At 35.0% G+C, this 20582-nt stretch overlaps 1 protein-coding gene across 4 annotated transcripts in view; it reads left to right on the top strand.

The window, feature by feature from the left end:
* Positions 1 to 19323, top strand: part of XKR9 (XK related 9) — a 35353-nt gene extending 16030 nt beyond the window's left edge. For all 4 annotated transcript variants that reach the window (XM_077752490.1, XM_077752487.1, XM_077752488.1 and 1 more), the window contains 2 exons: positions 10303 to 10523; positions 18633 to 19323. In XM_077752490.1, coding sequence (XP_077608616.1) covers positions 10370 to 10523; positions 18633 to 19261 — 783 coding nt within the window. In that variant the 5' untranslated portion in view covers positions 10303 to 10369 and the 3' untranslated portion in view covers positions 19262 to 19323. The remainder of the gene's footprint in view (positions 1 to 10302; positions 10524 to 18632) is intronic.
* Positions 19324 to 20582: the final 1259 nt, after the last annotated feature.

The following is a 20582-nucleotide window of genomic DNA, read 5'->3' as shown; positions in this document are numbered from 1 at the left end:
GCGTGAGGTGGTATCTCAGTGTGGTTTTGATTTGTATTTCCCTGATGAGGAGGGACGCTGAGCATTGTTTCATGTGTCTGTCGGCCATCTGGATGTCCTCTTTGGAGAAGTGTCTGTTCATATCTTCTGCCCATTTCTTCGCTGGGTTGTTTGTTTTTTGGGTGTGGAATTTGTTGTGTTCCTTATAGATTTTGGATATTAACCCTTTATCTGATATGCCATTTGCAACTATCTTTTCCCATTCCATTGGTTGCCTATTAGTTTTATGGATTGTTTCCGTGGCTGTGCAGAAGCTTTTAATCTTGACGAGGTCCCAACAGTTTATTTTTGCTCTTGGTTCCCTTGCTTTTGGGGATGTGTCAAGTAAGAAATTGCTGCGGTGGAGGTCAAGGAGGTTGTTTCCTGCTTTCTCCTCTAAGGTTTTGATGGTTTCCTGTCTCACGTTCAGGTCTCTTATCCATTTTGAGCTTATTGTTGTGCATGGTGTGAGAAAATGATCTAGTTTCATTCTTCTGCATGTTGCTGTCCAGTTCTCCCTGTACCATCTGTTAAAGAGGCTGTCTTTTTTCCATTGGATACTCTTTCCTGCTTTGCCAAAGATCAGTTGGCTGTATACTTTTGGGTCCACTTCTGAGTTCTCAATTCTGTTCCATTGGTCTATGTGTCTGTTTTTGTGCCAATACCATACTGTCTTGATGATGACAGCTTTGTAGTAGAGGCTAAAGTCTGGGATGGTGATACCATAGATAGTTCTCCATCCTCTTTCTACCTGAAGGTGACTTTAGTTCTATGATGGGTCTCTTGTAATCCTTCTCTTGCATGTAGATAGATCTTATTTCTTATCCATTCTGTTACCCTATCTTTTGATTGGAGTGTTTAGTCCATTGACGTTTAGAGTGAGTACTGAAAGATATAAATATATTGGTCTTATGTTGTCTGTAGAAAATGGGAATTTTCAATAGATAAATAGGAAAAGAGTAAGATAGTTCATAAAAAAAGAAATGCAAATGGCTCTTAAATTGTGTTATAGATGCTGTGCCTTTTTCATAATTTTAAAAAATGCCAACTAAAATTTCACTGAAATACTATTTGTCATTTACCAGATTGGCAGAAATCCAAGTGATAATATATTCTCTTGGAAAGGCATGGGAAAACAGGTACTCTCATACTGTGTTGATAGAAGTATGGATTAGTATAATCCCTGTGGAGGGCCATTTGATTATATTTCAAATGTATATATACATTTTGGCCAGAGGTTCCTCTTTTGCGAATTTGTCATACCTGCATACATGTTAAATGACACATAGAAAAACAGTTTTTCAGTCATAGCATTTTTTGGTAAAAGCAAAATAATAAAAATAAATATCTGTTGGGAGAGTTTATGGTATATCCACATCAATGGGGTACTATATAGTTATTACAAAGAATGTTAACTACTTTATGTACTGAAATGTAAAGATTTCCAAGATGGATTTTTTCTAAGTTTTTATTTAAATTCCTGCTAATTAACATACAGTGTAATACTAGCTTCGGGTGTAGAATTTAGTTTCTAATCACTTACATACATCAGCTGTGCTCATTACACACATCACCTATTTAGTCCATGCCTCCCCCTCCCACCTTGCCTCCAGTAACCATCAGTTTGTACCCCATAGTTAAGAGTCTGTTTCTTAGTTTGCCTCTCTTTTTTTCCCCTCTTATGTCCATTTGTTTTGTTTTTTAAATTCTACATATGCGTGAAATCATATGGTATTTGTCTTTCTCGGACTCATTTCACTTAGCATAATACTTTCTAGGTAAGCATGATATTCTCCATCCACGTCATTGCAAATGGCAAGATGTCATTTTTTTAACGGCTTAGTAATAATTCACTGTGTATGTGTATATATATGTGTGTGTGTGTGTACACACACACATACCACATCTTTTTATCCATTTGTCAGTCAGTGGACATTTGAGCTCTTTCCATAATTTGACTATTGTTAATAATGCTGCTATAAACATCAGGGTGCACGTATCCCTTCAAATTGGTATTTTTGTATCCTTGGGGTAAATACCTAATAGTGCAATTGATGGATGATAGGGTAGTTCTATTTTTAACTTTTTGAGGAACCTCATACTGTTTTCCATAGTGGCTGCACCAGTTTGCATTCCCACCCAAAATGTAAAAGGGCTCCCTTTTCTCTACATTCTTGCCAGCAACCTGCCATTTCTTGTATTGTTAATTTTAACCATATTGTCAGGTATGAGGTGATATTTCATTGTAGTTTTGATTTACATTTTCCTGATGATGAGTGATGTTGAGCATCTTTTCATGGGTCTGTTAGCCATCTGTACGTTTTCTTTGAAAAAATGTTTTTCATGCCATCTNAGTTTCCTGTCTCACGTTCAGGTCCTTTATCCATTTTGAGTTTACTTTTGTGCATGGTGTGAGAAAATGATCTAGTTTCACCATGCACAAAAATAAACATCTGCCCATTTTTTAACTGGATTTGTTTTTTGGCATGAGTTTGATAAGTTCTTTATGTGTTTTGGTTACTAACTCTTTATCTGATTATTCATTTGCAAATATCCTCTCCCATTCTGTAGGTTGCCTTTTAGTTCGGTTGATTGCTTTCTTCACTGTGCAGAAGCTTTTTATTTTGATAAGGTCTTAGTAGTTTATTTTTGCTTTGTTTCCCTTGCCTCTAGAGACATATCTAGAAAGAAGTTGCTGTGGCTGATGTCAAAGAGGTTACTGCCTGTGTTCTCTAGAATTTTGATAGTTTCCCATCTCACATTAAGTGTTTCATCCATTTTGAATTTATTTTGTGTGTGGTTTAACAAAGTGGTCCAGTTTCATTCTTTGCATGTTGCTGTGCAGTTTTCCCAGCACCATTTGTTGAAGACTATCTGTGTGTGTGTGTGTGTGTGTGTGTGTACGTTTGATGTTTATTTATCTTTGAGAGAGAAATAGAACATAAGCAGGGGAGGGACAGAGAGAATCTCTGAATTGATCAGAATTGGAAGCAAGCTCCAGGCTCCAAGCCATCAGCACAGAGCCCTATGCAGGGCTTGAACCCACAAACTGTGAGTTCATGACCTGAATCAAAGTTAGACCCTTATCCGACTGAGCCACCAAGGTGCCTGATCTAAGATATATTTTTAAGTAAAAAGACAAGGTGCAGGCAGTAGGTATGATATGCTACAGTTTGCGTAAAAGAAGGTGGTGACAGGCTTATGTACTTGTGTTTGCTTGCATATACGTTAGCAAACTCTAGAAAGGTACACGTGAAACCAGGAACAGTGAATTCTTGTGGTCATAAGGGAGGATGAAAACCGGGTAGTTGGGTCATAGGACTTGGATGAAGTTTTTTCAGTGAATAACTCTTTGTAGTTTTTGATTTCTGAATTAGGTGAATATTTTGCCTGCTCAAAGAATTAAAGAAGAAAAGGGAAAGTTGAATTTGACTGGCTATTAGTGAAAAATGCCAGCCAGTTAGATAAACAAAGACTCTTCCTTCTTTTTGTCTTTCTTTTTCTTTATCTTTGTATTTTAGTGTAAGAAGTGGCAGAATACTGAGACAAATAGTGAGAAATAAGCAAAAATTAAAACAGTAAAAATGGGCCAAATTATCCCAGGGTTTGACCAGACTAAGTATAGAAAAACTTGAGATACACTAAATTATGGATTCATTTCCCTATAGAGTAGTTAAATTGCGTTTGTGTTGGTAGATGAAAGACAAGGAATATCAACATGAATTATTTATTAGATATAAGTGTCTGTTGTTAGTAGGTATGCTGTTACTGCTCAGGAGTCTGTGGAGAAAAATATTTCATTTTTCAGAATATAAATTAGATGACACTTTTGCATTTCCATTTTGTGTATGGTTTGTGATAAAACCTTTTTCTTTGCCAAGGGAAACTTTCCTTTTGAATTTGAAAGAAACACATTTGAATTATTTAAAATATGGAATTTATTTTTGCTCCTTTTAAATACATTGTAAAAAAAAAGTTCAAACTGAATACAACAGAATACAGTGGGCGATGAGACTCTTCTCTCCCACAGATCTCTACACCCTTCTTTATAGAGTTTCTCAAATGGGCATTAAATAGTTGAACCCTCTTTCTTATTTATTTTCTATCTGAAACTTTTTCGAGAGCGGGCCTTTAGTAATGTTCCAATTTCCTAGGTTGCAATATTTATGAAACTTCAGGATCTGGACCTTTTACCTCAAACTCTAAATATTTCCTAGATATCTTATTGTTGATCTCTCAATTAATCATACTTTGTATGATTATAGCCTTCTTAAATTTATGGAGACTTCTTCTAAGGCCCAGCATATAGTCTAACTTGGTGAATATTCCATGTGCATTTAAAAAGAATTTATAATTTGCTATTGTTGAGTGTAGTGTTCTATGCATGTAAATTAGGGCATTTAGGCTGATAGTGTTATTAAAATCTTCTGTATCCTTACTGATTTTGTTTGGCCTTTTTCTTTTAGTTATTGAGAGATGAGTATTAAAATCCTCAACTAAGATTATGGATTTGTCTTTTTCTTCCTTTATTTTTGATAATTTTTGCTTCAGGTATTTTGAAGCTCCATTATTTGCTACATACAGATGTCTTTATGAAGAATTTATTCTTATATTGTTTTGACATGACCCTCTTTTTCTCTGCTCTTCTTTGATCTGAAGTCTCTTTTGTCTGAGGTATTAATATAACCCTACCAACTATTTTTTTCTAATTTTCTTTCAAACCATCTATATATTTATGTTTAAAGAGTATCTGTTGTGGGATGGCTGGGTGTCTCAGTCAGCTAAGCGTATGACTTTGGCTCAGGTCGTGATCTCATGGCTCATGAGTTTGAGCCCCGTGTCAGGCTCTGGGCTGACAACTCAGCACCTGGAGCCTACTTTGGATTCTGTGTTACCCTTTCTCTCTGCCCCTCCCCTGCTTACACTATGTCTCTCTCTCTCAAAAATAAACATTAAAATTTTTTGTTTTAAAAAAAGAGTGTCTATTGCAAATCACTAAAGGTGAACCTTGATTTTTTTAAATCCAGTTTGACAGTATCTTTTATTTATTAATTTTATAAAAGTTTATTAATTTTGAGAGAGAGAGAAGAGAGGGTGAGTGGAGAGGGACAGAGAGAGAGGGAAAGACAGAATCCCTAGCAGGCTCTGTGCCATCAGCAGGGCTCAAACCCACAAACTGTGAGATCATGACCTGAGCTGAGATCAAGAGTAGGATGCTTATGGAAACCAACTTGACAATAAACTATTTAAGAAAAAATAAATTAATTAATTTAAAAAAAGAGTAGGATGCTTGACCTACTGAGCCACCCAGATGCCTTGAAAGTCTCTTTTAATTGGAGTGTTTAATCCATTAACATTTTGTGTGGCTACTGATATAGTTGTCTACTGACTTTGATTGTTTCTGGTGAGAAGTCAGTTAACATTCTTATTGTTTCCCAGGATGTTTTTGAGATTTTCTCTTTATACTGAATTTTTAGCAGTTTGAGTATGATAGGCCTATATATCATTTTGTTTGTATTTTTTCTGTTTGCGTTCTTTGGATTTTTTGGATTTGTATGTTGCTAAGGAGACTCCGACCCGTGCAGTGCAGCTTCAGGATCTGTGTTCTTCAAATACTATGGTTACATCACTTTATTTTCTTTTTCTTTTCTTTTTTAAATTTAATTATTTTTTTTAATTTACATCCAAGTTAGTATATACTGCTATAATGATTTCAGGAGTAGATTCCAGTGATTCATCCCCTACGTATTATACCCAATGCTCATCCCAACTAATGTTCTCCCTAATACACCTTACCCATTTAGCCCATCCCACCCACCACCCTGCCAGCAACCCTCAGTTTGTTCTCTGTGTTTAAGAGTCTTGTATGTTTTGTCCCCCTCCTTGTTTTTATATTATTTTTGCTTCCCTTCCCTTATGTTAATCTGTTTTGTATCTTAAATTCCACACGAGTGAAATCATATGATATTTGTCTTTCTCTGACTCACTAATTTCGCTTAGCCTAATACCCTCTAGTTCTATCCATGCAAATGGAAAGATTTCATTTTTTTGATTGCTAAGTAATACCCCATTTTGTGTGTGTGTGTGTCTGTGTGTGTGTGTGTGTGTTTGGGTATGTTTCTATTAACTGATATAGTTCTGTTAACTGATTATTCCTATATAAGTCACATTTTCCTGTTTATTTGCATGTCAAATTATTTTTTATTGTGTAGTAGACCTCGTGACTGATAATTTGTAGAAAATGGTTTCTGTTATCTTTCATTGAAGAAAAATCAGACATTCAATTATAGGCAGACTACTTTGCTGTGTTATAGAGGCTTGGTTTAGGTTTTGTTAGGAAAGATGTGTTTTGATTTTGTCCTTAGTCCAAGGAAAAATCTCTTAGGCCTGAAATAACAGTCTTTACTTCTAACTCATGTCTCTTTTGGGGTTTCAGTGGAATGCCTGAAGTATTTGCCAAGCCCCTCTAATTTGGTGGGACTCAAACTCCAGACTCTTTCTTGTGGTAGACAGCTGACAAAATGTTTGTTCAGGTTCATTCTAGCTATTTTCCCTCCGTTCCATGGAGTCTCATCCCATACAAGCATAGTAAGGGGTCAACCACAGACTCTTCTTACAAAGGGGAGAGTATATGCAGATTTTGTGATTCTCTACTCTGTAGTTCCCTCTTTTCTGGGATTCCACCCCCCCACCCCCTCCTTAATTTCTAACCATTCTGGCAGATCCAAACTCAGTCCTTTGATTCTTTGGGCCAGTAATATTTTGCTTTGCTGCTTGAGGTGTATCTGCTTTGTGCCATTTGGACTATGGGATGTCTTCAGAGCAAGAGCCAGATAAATGTGCATGTCATGTAGAATGATTCCCTTCTTTCAAGGATTGGGTGCTCTCGTATTTCCTTCTACTTTTGGTTGTTCTTCTGTGCCTTGTTTTCTTTTATATTTTGTCTAGAATTTATCACTGTTATCAGTTAGGAGGTCTAGTCTGTTATAAAGTAATCCATCAATACTGGATGCTGGTGCCTTTTTAACTCAAATAAAAGAATATGCTGTGATAAAATAAGAAAGCTCCCTTTGTTTTTTTCTTTGGCTTCATTGTTTGTCCCGTAAAACTGAAGCAATATCCTATTAACTAAAATAGTATATTCATACTCCCCTTTCCCATGAAATTATCCTTAGATAAATAGAACTTTGTGTAGATTTCCCATTAATTGCTACAGAATTAGAAGAATTGCTCCCTAAAGTCACAAGAAATGTTAATATGCACATCTGTAAACAGCTCTGTTTTTTAATAGTTACCTATATGGTACTTAAAATGTGCCAGGTACTGGTCTTAGCATTTTACATGTATTAACTTCTTTAATCCTCACAATAATTCAGTGAGGTCGGTATGATGAAGTTTCCACTTTTCAGGTGAGTAAACTCAGGAATAGAGAGATTAAGCTAGGAAGTGATGGAGCCAGGGTTTGAACTCAGGCATTCTGGCTTTATTAGAATCTGTACTCTTAACCACTGTGCTTTGCTAACTCTCCCACTCTATGCTGTGGGTATGTACCTGTTAATATTTATGAATTTTTCTAATTTCTCAATTAGTGGTATCTATCCTATTTGTTTATAATCTACTCTAGGAACAGGAATCACACAGTGTATTACATTATACATAAAAAACATAGGACTTCCTATTATGCCAGACACCCAGAAAAGACAACACAACTTTCCTTGTAAATCTCACTTATAAATCCTAGGGAGTGTTAATTATTTTTTTCTTCTGTACTTTTACAACATAGTATTTACATTTCTATTCAGTAGTTATTTCTTTTGTCCTGTATTGAAGCTAGTACTTTACAGGCCTGACCTTCCTATTAGGCTGTAAGGGTCACTGAGGAGGGGGATCACATGTTCATTATTTTTGTAGACCTTCTACCCTGGCATGCAGCCCACAATGAATATAATAGACCATGTTATTTAAAACTGTGATGGTAAAAATACACTGCTATTTGCAACATAATGAATCTTTGTGTATCCATGTATTCATGCATCTTGTTTAAAATAGCAGTGTCTTATATTTGTGTTTTACTTGTAGCTTTTCAAAGTTCTTTCCTATCTACTGTCCCTTTATCCTTATGGGAAAAAATGTCGTGAGTTTTCATTTATTCATTCACTGAGTAAATATTTTTTGAGAACCTACGCTGTACCAGCTATTGTTCTAGTTAAGTAGGATATAGCAATAAACAAAACAAAAGTCCCTGCTTTCATGTAGATTTCATTTTTGTGAGGAGGTAAGGCTAAAAATAAATAATATGTCAAATAGCAATGAAAAAAAACCCACACAGGAGTGTGAGTATGATGGGGAGCACTACTACTTTAGATGGTATGATCTGGAAAGACTCCTATGAGGAAGTAGCATTTGAATAGAGACCTAAATGAAATTAAGGAGTAAATTTGTAAATTTTTTGTTTTATAAAAATTTTTGTTTTATAAGAAACTTTAATTTTTTTGTCAGCCTTATTTCTGTTTTAAGAGTTTTTGGGAGAACAGCTTAAGACCATTCTGTGGTTGTTCCTATGCGTTCAGTGGCCAGACCAGTGGGAGCTGCAAACTAGTCTTCAGTGGCAGGCTGAGAACTCCAATCTTCCATAGGGAATTTTTAAATATGTACTGAGGGCACCTGCATTTTTTTGAGATTTTAGTTGAGTAGCAGTGAATTTGGGAGCTGGAGCAGTCCATCACCCTAAAATTCCTCCTTGGTTACATCCTTTTCAACAGTAGCCTGCTTCTTTTTTTTCAATCTCTTCAGGATCTCTGTAGAAGTAGAGATCAGACATGATCTCCCATGAGTGCTCATGGGAGGTGGTGCCATGCATGCACAGAACTTCCTGGACCAGCGTCCACGACATCAGACCGAGAAGAGTTCCAGGCAGAAGAGGGTAGCAAAGATAAAGGCTTTTAAATTGGGAAAAACAGCAAGAAGGGTGTACCCAAAGTGTGAAAAAAATGTGATGGAAACGTAGTGGGAGTAATGCGTGTAAGGCAGATTATCAAGGGCCATGTAAAAAGTGGTAAGGACTTTGGGGTTTATTTTAAGTTTGATGGAAATCATTGGAACATTTTGAGCAGAGTGACATATGAACTGTGTTTAACAGGTTCAATCTAGATTCTGTGTATGGAATAGATTGCATAGGGAGCAGTAGAATCAGACCAGATATGAGACTATTTAAGTAATATAGGCCAGAGATGTTGGCTGTTTAAACTAGGGTTGAGGCAGTGAAGTGATGATGTGTTTAGATTTGGATATGTTTGAAGTTAGAACTAAGAACCAAGAGAACCTGCTGACGAATTTTCTTAGGATGTGAGAAAAAGAAAGGAGTTGGAAATTATTTCCATATTTTTGGCCTGAGAGGAATGGCAAATGTTGGTTCTATTTACTGAAATGGGAAAAATTGAAAGAAGAGGCAGGTTGAAAGAAGATATATATCGCTGCCCTTATTTTATATATGAGGAAACTGAGGAATACATAAAAAGTTTTGATAAGCTTTGAGCTAGAATCCTAGTTGCCTTGTTGCAAGCCCCATATTTCTTCTAAATAAGTGTCTCGATATATTTTGTTATTGGTTTTACTTGCATGGTGAAAAATTATGTTCATTTTTAAATTCTGTAAAAAGAAGAGACTGAGCAAAGATGTTTTAAAAGTCTTTGAGAAATTACGTATTTTCTAAGATGGTAGTGGTCAAAGAGCCTAGTACTTTCCTGATATTGAGTAACTGTGTGCTAGGTTCAGTCTTATCTTCAACCTCAACATTATCATAAAAGCAAGAATCTGTCTTGTACTGAAGATAAATCACATGAGTTGAAAAATTGCAGTTTGTCTTTCAGAAAGTAGTGGTTAGGAGTAGAAATCTTAAGATCTAGGTTTGAAGTCTAGGTCTGCCTCTTATGCTCTGTGTAACTTTCAGTAAATCACTCTAATATTCTCAGCTTTAGGTTTTTCATCTGTGAAAATGGAGTAACACCTACTCATCTCACATAATTACTGTGAAGATGAATTGAGATCATGTATGCTTAACATGTATGCTAGCATACAACTACAAATCAAACATGCAATTAAAGTTTATGGAGTCTGAATCTCATTATAGCCACTATGAAATATTCAGAGTTGAAAGAAATTTTGTAGTAGACAAAGTTTGTGTGAATATTCTGTACATAAACACATTACTTTTTCTAAAATTATTGTGTATATTAACATATATGTTATAAATATATTACCAGAGATAAATGTTTGTGTTTACAGGTATTGGTTTGCCTTGAAAAATGGTTATCATGTGGCTTTCAAATACAGCAGCAAAACTGATAACTTCATGGAAGAACAAATTGATCCACATAAAGAAGCTATAGATAGAATGACTGATTTGAGCATGCTCAGGCTCTTTGAGACCTACCTGGAAGGCTGCCCACAACTTGTTTTGCAGCTCTACATTGTTCTGGAACATGGTCAAGCAAATTTCACTCAGTGTAAGTCTTTCCTCACACTCAATGTTAAATGAATACACTGAGATCTTATGTCAACTACATAACTCTTTGGCAGGTTTTAGAATTTTTCTTACATGTTTTCTTTTTAGAATCATTCATTTTTTGAAAACAAGTACATGGTGGAATATCAAAAAGTATATGAAGACATAATCTCTCTCTCCCTTATTCCCACTCTTTCTTTTTGTCTGCCCAGAAAGTAAACTATTATTGTCATTTTTTTGATGATTCTTTCAGGAAAAAATTTTTAAAGGCCTATATCCTTTTTACCATCTCCATAGAAATGGTAACATAAAAACTGTCTTTGTTTTTTGAACTTAACAGTATGTCTTGGAAATCTATCCATATCTGTACAGAAAGAGCTGCCTCATTCATTTTTATTATCTATTTAGGATTACAAACTATGGGTGTACCATGATTTATTTAACACGTCCCATATTTATGTTAATTTAGATTATTTCAAATATACTACTATTGTAAAAAAATGCCACAGTGAGTAGTAATCGTCTGTAGGAATCATTTTGCATGTGTGAAGTATATACATAGGATAAATTCCTAGAATTGGAACCATTGGGTGAAAGTGCAAATGCCACAAAACTAGTGAATATTTTGTAAGTTGGCCAACATGTTGCTTTTCTATAGCAGATTTTCTCATTAGGGTAAAATGTTAATTTTAAAGGACACTCAGTGTTTCCATTAAAAAAACCTTTTTAGGAATTTAATTTGAGGTATTAAAAAAGAACTACTTGCTAAATAATAGACCCAGTTTTCAACAATGACTATGGCTCTGTGCAGCCTTGGATTCATCTCAGAGGAACAGATTATCATCTTCCTGGGGATTCTCTCTATTGTGGAGTCACCAATGAGAGCAGTTCATTCTCCCAGTCTTCCTGTTTCCAGTTTCCCATAAGCCTCTAGATTGTGGCCCCTTTTAATGTTTTTACCTTTAATTTGGCAGGAAGACATCAAAGAGAACCTACTTATGAGACATTTTATTCCTTATGATACAAAGAATTTGTGGGTTTGGACTTAAAAGTTCTATATCATATAGTTCCTGAAGCTGGAAGATCAACATTTAGAGCTTACAGCCTATATTATGGCAGATCTTCTGATGATTCTGAGTAGTATACAACCAGCAGTGGTTTTGTGACAGCTACCTCTGTGTTATGGTTCTATCCTCATCCTTTAGTTTCTTCATGAAGTAAGAAGTTGAAGTGTTAGTTAAAAATAGCAAAAAAATGAGAAATCTCATTGGCCAACAGTGTAATTAGTAAATAAGTTATTGTAGGTGGTATAAAATGATGTAGCCACTAGAAATAGTACTTACATATAACTTTTGATGACAGGAAAGTAATTCTAAAATAAAATTTAGGCAAAAAGCAGTTTATGAAAGTTTCTATTAGCGTACTTTTAAGGATACAAAGAAATTATTATATAAAAATGTCTGGAAGAAAATACACAAATGCTAACTGTGGCTGCTTCTGGGTAGTAGGATTATGAGTGATTTTATTGCGTCTTTTATACTTTTCTGAATTTAAACATTTTTTACAGTAATCACCTAATGTTTTGATAATCAGGAAGAATGATTCAAAATGTAAAAAATAATCAGGTTATATATAGAAGTACTTCAGAAGCCTGAACATATTCTTTTATCTTTGCACTTTCCTGAAATTATACTAAAAAGGAGAGTAAGGGAGTAAAAACAATATAAACCCACAAGGACAAAGACAGTGCAGAGTGGATTAGCAGATTAGAAATATCAACAAATACTTAAAAGATGGAAAGCAGATGGAAAACTCAGATTATTTAAATATTTACCACTAAAAGGCTAAATTGCTTGAATTAATCCTCTCTCTGAAAATATGTAAAACAATTAGATAAATATTCTCAAAAGCATTCATAAAGCCATATAACAATCTGATACAACAGGCCAAAATATGTGAAAGTGGGAATATAGCAGGATTAAGTAAGACTTTGAAGACATTTATACCTAGAGGTTTTTACCAAACCTATATATAGACATTCTTCCAGTGTGTGGAAGAATGAAGACAAAACTCAAGAGTCCTCACAAGAGAGGGACATCTGGTGGAAAATTCTAATCTGTAAAACTGGTACTCCAAAGGGTACCCTTCTCAAGATAAAAGTGTGAAGTTACTTAGCTCACTCTCTATTTTGATTTTTTTTTTTTTTTTTTTATTTCTAGGAGAGTGAGAGAGAGAGAGAGACAGCGTGAGCAGGGGAGGGTCAGAGAGAGAGGGAGTCACAGACTGAAACAGGCTCCAGGCTCTGAGCTGGCAGTCAGCACAGAGCCCGACGCGGGGCTCGAACCCACTAACTGTGAGATCATGACCTAGGTGAAAGTCGGACGCTTAACTGACTAAGCCACCCAGGTGCCCCTCTCACTCTCTATTTTGAAGAGTCAGCAAGGAATATTGCCTGGTGCTGAGTAGAGAAGGTAAACCTAACAATATAACAGTTTTGCAATCAAAATTCTCATCTTTGGCTAGTCCAAAAAACAAAACAAGACAACCCAAAACAAACCAATAAAAGCCTCTGACCTATGAATATAGGTTAAAGGGGTCCCAGACTGATAGTGACCTTGTCTGGCACAAACAAGTATAAATCCTTCCTGGAGGAATTCGCTTTCTCTTAGACCTCAAATAATTTTCAAAAACAGTTTTCCAAGAAGAATGTTTTATAATAATTTATAACACCAGAAGGGATAAGGAATCATGAGTAAGAATCAAAAGAAATAGAAAAAAATGTAGTAAGCCTTTACATATTGGAAATTAACAGTTGCTAAGTATGACATACATCCTATTATGTTGAAAGAGGTTAATGATGAATTTGAAAATATGGAATAGGAAGCTATAAAAAATGAATTGTGTAGGGGCACCTGGATGGCTCAGTCGGTTAAGCATATGACTTTGGCTCAGGTCATGATCTCACATTTCATGGGTTCAAGACCCCATTGGGCTCAGCGCTGACTGCTCAGAGCCTGGAGCCTGCTTTGGATTCTGTGTCTCCCTCTGTCTCTGCCCATCCCTCATTTGTGCTCTCTCTCTCTCTTTCACTCTCTCACAAAAATAAATAAACATTAAAGAATTTTTAAAAAATGAATTGTGTATTTGACAAAGAGTAGAATTTATGAGAATTAACAATTTTAAGAATTGAAATTAAAAGGTTAGCAGATAAGACACAACTGTAGCAACAATTAGTCAAAGCTAGATCAGAAGAAATTGTCTAGATTATAGTTTACAGAGACAAAGAGATGGGAAATATATAAGAGATGTTAAGAGACATGGAAGAAGAGATGGGAGGGTGTAATATACATCTGAACAGAGTCTGGGAAGGATGGAAAAATATTGGAACAGAGGTAATATTTGAGAAATCAATGGCCGAAAAAATTTCGGAACTGATGAGAGTCACCTACCTACAGATTGAGGAAGTGCTTTGTCTCACAAGCACCTAAGTAGAAAGAAATCCATACCTTAGCATATCACTACTAAAGGAAATTCTAAAGAATGTACTTCATACAGAATGGAGGTATTCTGAGATGCAAGAAAGAATAAAGAGGAAAGAAAATAGTAAATATGTGGGTAATCTACATGAAGATTGTGTAAAATAAAAATAAAAATAACCAAATAACTATATGGTTAGGAAAAAGATAGAATGAAAGTATAAGACAGCAAAAACATGTAAGTTAGGCAGAAGATAATGGAGTTAAAGTGTTTTAAATTCCTTGTGTAGTTCAGAAAAAAAGGTAAAACAAAGGTAGATCTGGGGTTTTTTTAAATAAAAAATTGTAATGTTTTATCTATTTTTTAGAGAGAGAGAGACAGAGGTAGCGTGAGCAGGGGAGGGTCAGAGAGAGAGGGAGACACAGAGTCCGAAGACTGGCTCCAGGCTCCGAGCTAGCCGCCAGCACAGAGCCCGACGCGGGGCTCGAACCCACGAACCGTGAGTTCATGACCTGAGCTGAAGTCGGACGTTCAATCGACTGAGTCACCCAGATCTGGGTGTTTTGAACTGTAAAACTAAAATAGAGAGACCCTATTTAAGAAAAAGAATAAAATATGGAAACATATTAGGTACTGTGTTAGTCTGTGTAGGCCGCCATAATAGAATTCCACAGTGTAAATATCTGAAATAAATTTTCTTTATAGTTCTGGGGACCGGAAGTCTAAGGTCGAGGTGCCGTTTGGGTTGCTTTCTGGTGAAGGCTCTCTCTTTGGCTTACAGGTGCCTACCTTCTGGCTGTGTCCTCACATGGCCTTTCCTCTGTGTGTGGAGAGAGGTCTCTGGTGTCACTTCTTCTTATAGGGACATCAGTCCTATCAGATTTGGGCCCTGCCTTTATGACCTCATTTAACCTTAATTACCTCTTTAAGGCACTATGTCAAAACAGTCACATTGAGGGTTAGGGCTTCATCCTATGAATTTTGGAGGACCACAGTTCAGTCCATAAAAGATAAGAAAGTAAACGTTAAAAAAAATAAATTATAGTAAATGACAGATATAAGAAAGCTGACAAATACTATAAATTTCACAAGAGGAAAAAAGTAATATGTTTTTATTACTTTGATTTTCTAAATTTTTTAGCATGTACTCTCTGACTTTTGATTTGATAATCATTTTATATTTATGTAGAGAATAGAAAAATTCAATCTAATTTTTAGCATAGTTGATTGAAATTTGTTTTTTATTTTAACTTTGAAAAGCTTCTTTCAACATCACAGTTACTAATAATATGCATATTTTTTGGGTTCTTAAGTTTGGGAAGAACAATATGCATATTTTTTGGATTGTTAAATTTGGGGAAAACACTGGCAAGTTCTTTAATAATGTTCTATAAGATTAGAGTATATAAGGGGTGCCTGAGTGGCTCAGTCAGTTAAGCGTCCGACTTCAGCTCAGGTCATGATCTCACGGTTTGTGGGATCGGGCCCCACGTCGGGCTCTGTGCTGACAGCTAGCTCGGAGCCTGGAGCCTGCTTCAGATTCTGTATCTCCCTCTCTCTTTGACCCTCTCCTGCTCATGCTGCCTCTATCTCTCTCTCAAAAATAAATACAAATTTAAAAAAAAGGTTACAGTATATAAAATTTTTTTAGATGAAGTAACTAATTGTAGATAATGTTTGAATTAACAACACTAGTTTATTATTGATGTCCCACTTAGTAATATTGAGAGTGTTAGGTTTTCTTCACCAGTGTTAGTAATGTCAAATCAAAAACAAATTATTAAGAATCTGTAGATGTGTAATTAGGCAAGGTCATTTCAGACTGAGAGGAATACATAAGCAAAGATATCATTTGGCAAAGACAAGGAATTCAGTTTGGATAGAGGGTAATATAATGTTAGGTTAGCTAAATGGTCAGAAATCTATGTTCTAGCAGATAGATTAGTAAGAAATGGGAAGTAGTGTCAAACTAATACCATCTACTGGATGAGGCGAGACCATGGTGCCTTAATGTTAAGTAGTCAAAGGCCTGTTGATGGCAATCTAGTGAAGTGTTAAAATCAGGCAAACTGTCTGAGAATTCTAGCTCTGTCACTTACTAATCTTAATTATTCAAACAGATCTTAAAAATCTGTCCCTCCAACCTAAACTTAATGTATTCTCAACTCAATTTCCCTTTAGCCAGTTCTTCAAAATGACCTAATGGTGTATTACTTCAATACACCAAGGGAAAATGTAAGAGAGAGTAAGTAGGAGTAGAGACAGTGAATTTAACAAACTTCAATTAGAATGTTTTATTTTCCTGAATCTTATAAAAATATCTGACAAAGTGAACACATTGCTAGGGCTTTGCTAGGCTTGGAAGGAACCTGGGCAAGTGTGAGTCCCTGAAATTTAAACTTCATTACCATTGTTATAAATTCACCTATGAGGGAGAGCATTAACTTTTAACTTTGATATGTTTGATATGCATATTGTGATTTGTAGTGAAACCACCAAAGAATAAAATAGCATATCACTGAAGGATGTGGGTTATTAGATTGAAAGCATGAATAAAAATGGGCATACCAAGCCCATAATTATAACATTCAGAGAAGCAAGGATAAAGGTAACATTCTGTAAGATGCAAGATACAAAAAATTACTTAAGGATAGAGAAACTGAATGGCACTGAAATTCTTAACCATAGTACTTGAATTTAGAGCTTATAGAGCAATGACTTTAAGGTTTCAATGGAAAACAGTTTTTAACACTCAATTCTATTTCTAGAAAAACTGTATATTAAATATGAAGGTAGAATAAAGATATTTTGAGGCATCCATGGTCTTAAAATTTTTTGCTTAGGTTCAACTTCTCTCAGCAATTTCTGGAGAATGCTTGATAAAAACATGAGATAAAGTGAGAAAGAAACATGAGAACAGGAAACAAGTCAACACTGAAGAGAAGGGAAGTTTTGGGGAGGCAGGAAGCAAACCTTGAGAACAATCACCTTAAACCAGGAGGATTATATTCTTAAAAAAAGAACTAATAGTAATATATAGTAGAGTTTTATTGATTTGAAGATTTTCCTAAGAAATATTGATAGGGTAAAAAACTAAACAAGTAAAGGAGCAATGGGCAGTTGTAAAAGAAAGGAAATATAATGAGTGTAATACTTGGCTGAGCAGTAAAAAAAAAATACCCCAAAAAACTCTACTTATGTAGTCATTGTAAGATAAACACCAAATACAAGCTTTTACCAAAAATTGTGATGTTATTCTTTTGAGCAGATGGAGGGAGAGGAAAATGCAAGGAGGGGTTGTATATATGTGTGTATGTGCTAAATTTTCCTCTTTCCCAGTAGGAAATCAGTAAGCAGTATCTAAAGCAAATAAATTAAGAAATAGAACAGGTGTGTTTTATTTGCAAATATGGCAATAAATGTCAGAAGAAAAGCTAGAGATTGGTAGTGATTTCTTCTGGGGGTTGTGACTGAGAAGTGAGGAAAGGTAGAGCAGGGTATTTTTCTTATAAGTTCTATAGTACTTATTGACTTTTAAATTATATGTATGTATAAATTTGTTTTTGTGTATATGTTCAATTGTTATGTATATGTATTTGGTAGAAGTTAAAACTAATTAGAAAAAAAGATTTAGGGGAAAGCGATGCTTTAATTAAAATATCTTTCAATTAAAGGGGAAAGAAAAAAGTCCTGCTAATTGTGTCGTCAAAAGTAGAATATGCTAAAACCAGGGGAGTAGACAAAGGCATTTATAATCCTCATAATCCTCTTCAGTAGGTCAGTTTATTTCAAGCCTGCCTTTTTATCATAATGTATAGACCTCCAATGAGGTTAAATGGGAGGAAATAGCATTCTGTATTCTGCTTTAAATTCTTTCTAATTCTCTAATGTCTTTGCTCTCATTTCTGTTAAAGTTCTCAGCTTTGACAATGGGGGCCTAATGCCATGCCTTTTCAAAGTAGTAGTGAACTTACTCTTCTGTTATTTGTTGGGGAAAAATGAGACAAATATGTCAAAGCTATAGAAATTTATGTTTTAGAATATATTTGCTCTTTTGATTCATCATCTTATAGAAAAGGAAATTGAGCTTGTTGATGCCTTATATTGACATTAAATTTTCTGTTTAACTTCCCTCTTTCCCTCCCTCCCTTCCTATCCCTATCCCCCATCTTACTGTCTCTTGGAGAATTAGGGGTATATGTCCAAAGCCAAAAAGACTAGGACTATAACTGTAGTCTCTTAGAGAACTTCCAGAGTGTGCAGTTTTCGTTATATATGTTGCTCAATAAAATTTGTGCAGTGAATTCATTTAAAATCTTATAAAAGCAGTCTAATATAACATTTAAGTAAACCAACTTTGGAATCAATCAGGCAGATTTAGCTTCAAATCTCTGCAACTTGCTAGCTGTGTCACTTGAGTCAAGTAATGTGTATACTCTCTAAGCATCGATTTTTTTCATATGTAATATGGAAATATTAATATCTATTTCAAAAATTAGATGAGATGAATATATAAAGTACCTGACATGTTGTGGGCATGTGTATATTCAGATAAAGCATGTATGGCATATAGTAATTTGATATTGCTATTATTATTCCTTTAACAATATATTTTTTATTTTTTGTTTTGTAGATGCTGCCGTCATGGTTTCTTGCTGTGCTATTTCTTGTTCAACTGTCGATTATCAAGTAGCTCTAAGAAAATCGTTGCCTGATAAAAATCTCCTTAATGGGTTCTGTCCCAAATTCACATACCTCTTTTACAAACTGTTTACATTATTGTCTTGGATGCTGAGTGTTGTACTTCTTTTATTCATAAATGTTAAGATTGCATTATTTCTGTTGTTATTTCTTTGGTTTTTAGGGATATTATGGGCATTTAAAAAGCAGACTCAGTTTTGTGCTTCTATAAGTATGGAATTCCTATACAGAGTTGTTGTTGGATTCATACTTATCTTCACATTTTTTAATATTAAGGGACAGAACACTAAATATCCAATGTTCTATTATTATATTGTAAGGGTACTGGTCACACTGGGGATATTGATTGTGTTTTGGGTTTGTTCAATCTCTATTTTTAATTCAGACTATTTTATACCTATCAGTATTGCTATAGCTCTTGCTCTTGTCCTTGGAATTATTTTTCTTACTGTTTATTATGGGACTTTGCACCCAAACAGAAATGAAGAAACAAAACCTGATGAAATTGATGGAATAGCAGCTGAAAGAGATTGTAGAATGAAGTATTTTCTAATGGAATAGTTATTAATTTATGAGATATGTTTTTTTTTGTTTCATGGTTAGTAAAGAAAATGTTATATGTATGTGTTGTTTCTTATTTTTGCCTCTTTCCTCCGTCCCTTCTTTCCTTCTTCCCTCTCTCTTCATTTCTTTCTTTCCTTTAATTTGAGATCAGTTTCGGTATATTAGCTCTGAATGTGAGAGAGCTTAATTTCTCATTGGGTTTTAAAGATCTCGAGTACTTGGTTGCATTTCCCTATTGCCTGGTAGTGGTCCCAATGTGACCCTGAATTGGAAGGAATGTTCTGGTTCCCCCAAATGAGAAGCCTACAATTGAGCTTTCCCTCCAAATTTCCCCTCACTGTTCCTGGACCAAAACTAATGCTTGTTGTGGAGAACTGCAAAGGGAAGAGAAGAACAGAGTGCTCATTTATCTTTCCTCTGTTTTGTTGATTCAGTGCCTATATTTTGAGTTTGGGACAGACTGGGTGAATGAAAAGGGAATGGAAGGAAAGAGGAAGAAAATAAAACATAAAGTTTATCATTTTTAAATGCAGAGTTTAATCATATTAACTAGGGTTCACCTTGTGCATCTCTATAAATTTTTCATCTTGTAAAACCGAGACTCTCTTCCCATTGAACAACTTCCCATTTTCCTCTCTCCAGCCTCTGGGAATCACAGTTCTATTTTCTGTTTCTATAAATTTGACTACTTTATTTTATTTTATTTTTTTTTTTACAAATAGTTTATTGTCAAATTTGACTACTTTAGATACCTCATATAGGGGGGATCTCAGAGTTTTTGTCTTTTTGTGGCTGGTGCATTTTACTTAGTATGTTGCCCGTGTTGTGGCATGTGACAGGATTTCCTTTTCTAAAGGCCGAGTAATGCTTTGTTGTATGCATAAGCCACATTTTCTCTGTTTATCTGTCACTGGGTTGCTTCCACCTCTTGGATATTGTGAATAATATCATTGTGAGCATGGGTTTGCAAATATTTCTCCAGTATCCTGCTTTCATCTCTTTTGGATGTATATCCAGAGGTAGGATTGCTGGATCATATAGTAAACTCTATTTTTAATCTTTTGAGGAAACTCCATATCATTGTTTTATACTGGCTGTACCATTTTACAATCCACTAATAGTATACTAGGGTTCTAGTTTCTTCACATTCTCACCAACACGTTCAGGTTTTTATATTTTTGATAGTGGCTATGCTAATAGATGTGAGGTGATAATCTCATTATAGTTTTGATGTGCATTTCTCTATTAGTGATGTTGGACATCTTTTTATATACCTGTTGAACATCTTTTTATATACATGTTCTTCAGGGAAATGTCT

The sequence above is a fragment of the Crocuta crocuta genome, unplaced genomic scaffold (genome assembly GCF_008692635.1).
Source record: "Crocuta crocuta isolate KB4526 unplaced genomic scaffold, BGI_CrCroc_1.0 scaffold141, whole genome shotgun sequence".
Taxonomy (NCBI): domain Eukaryota; kingdom Metazoa; phylum Chordata; class Mammalia; order Carnivora; family Hyaenidae; genus Crocuta; species Crocuta crocuta.
The sequence above is the reverse complement of the archived record's forward strand: the minus strand, read 5'-3'. Positions and strand labels throughout refer to the sequence as shown.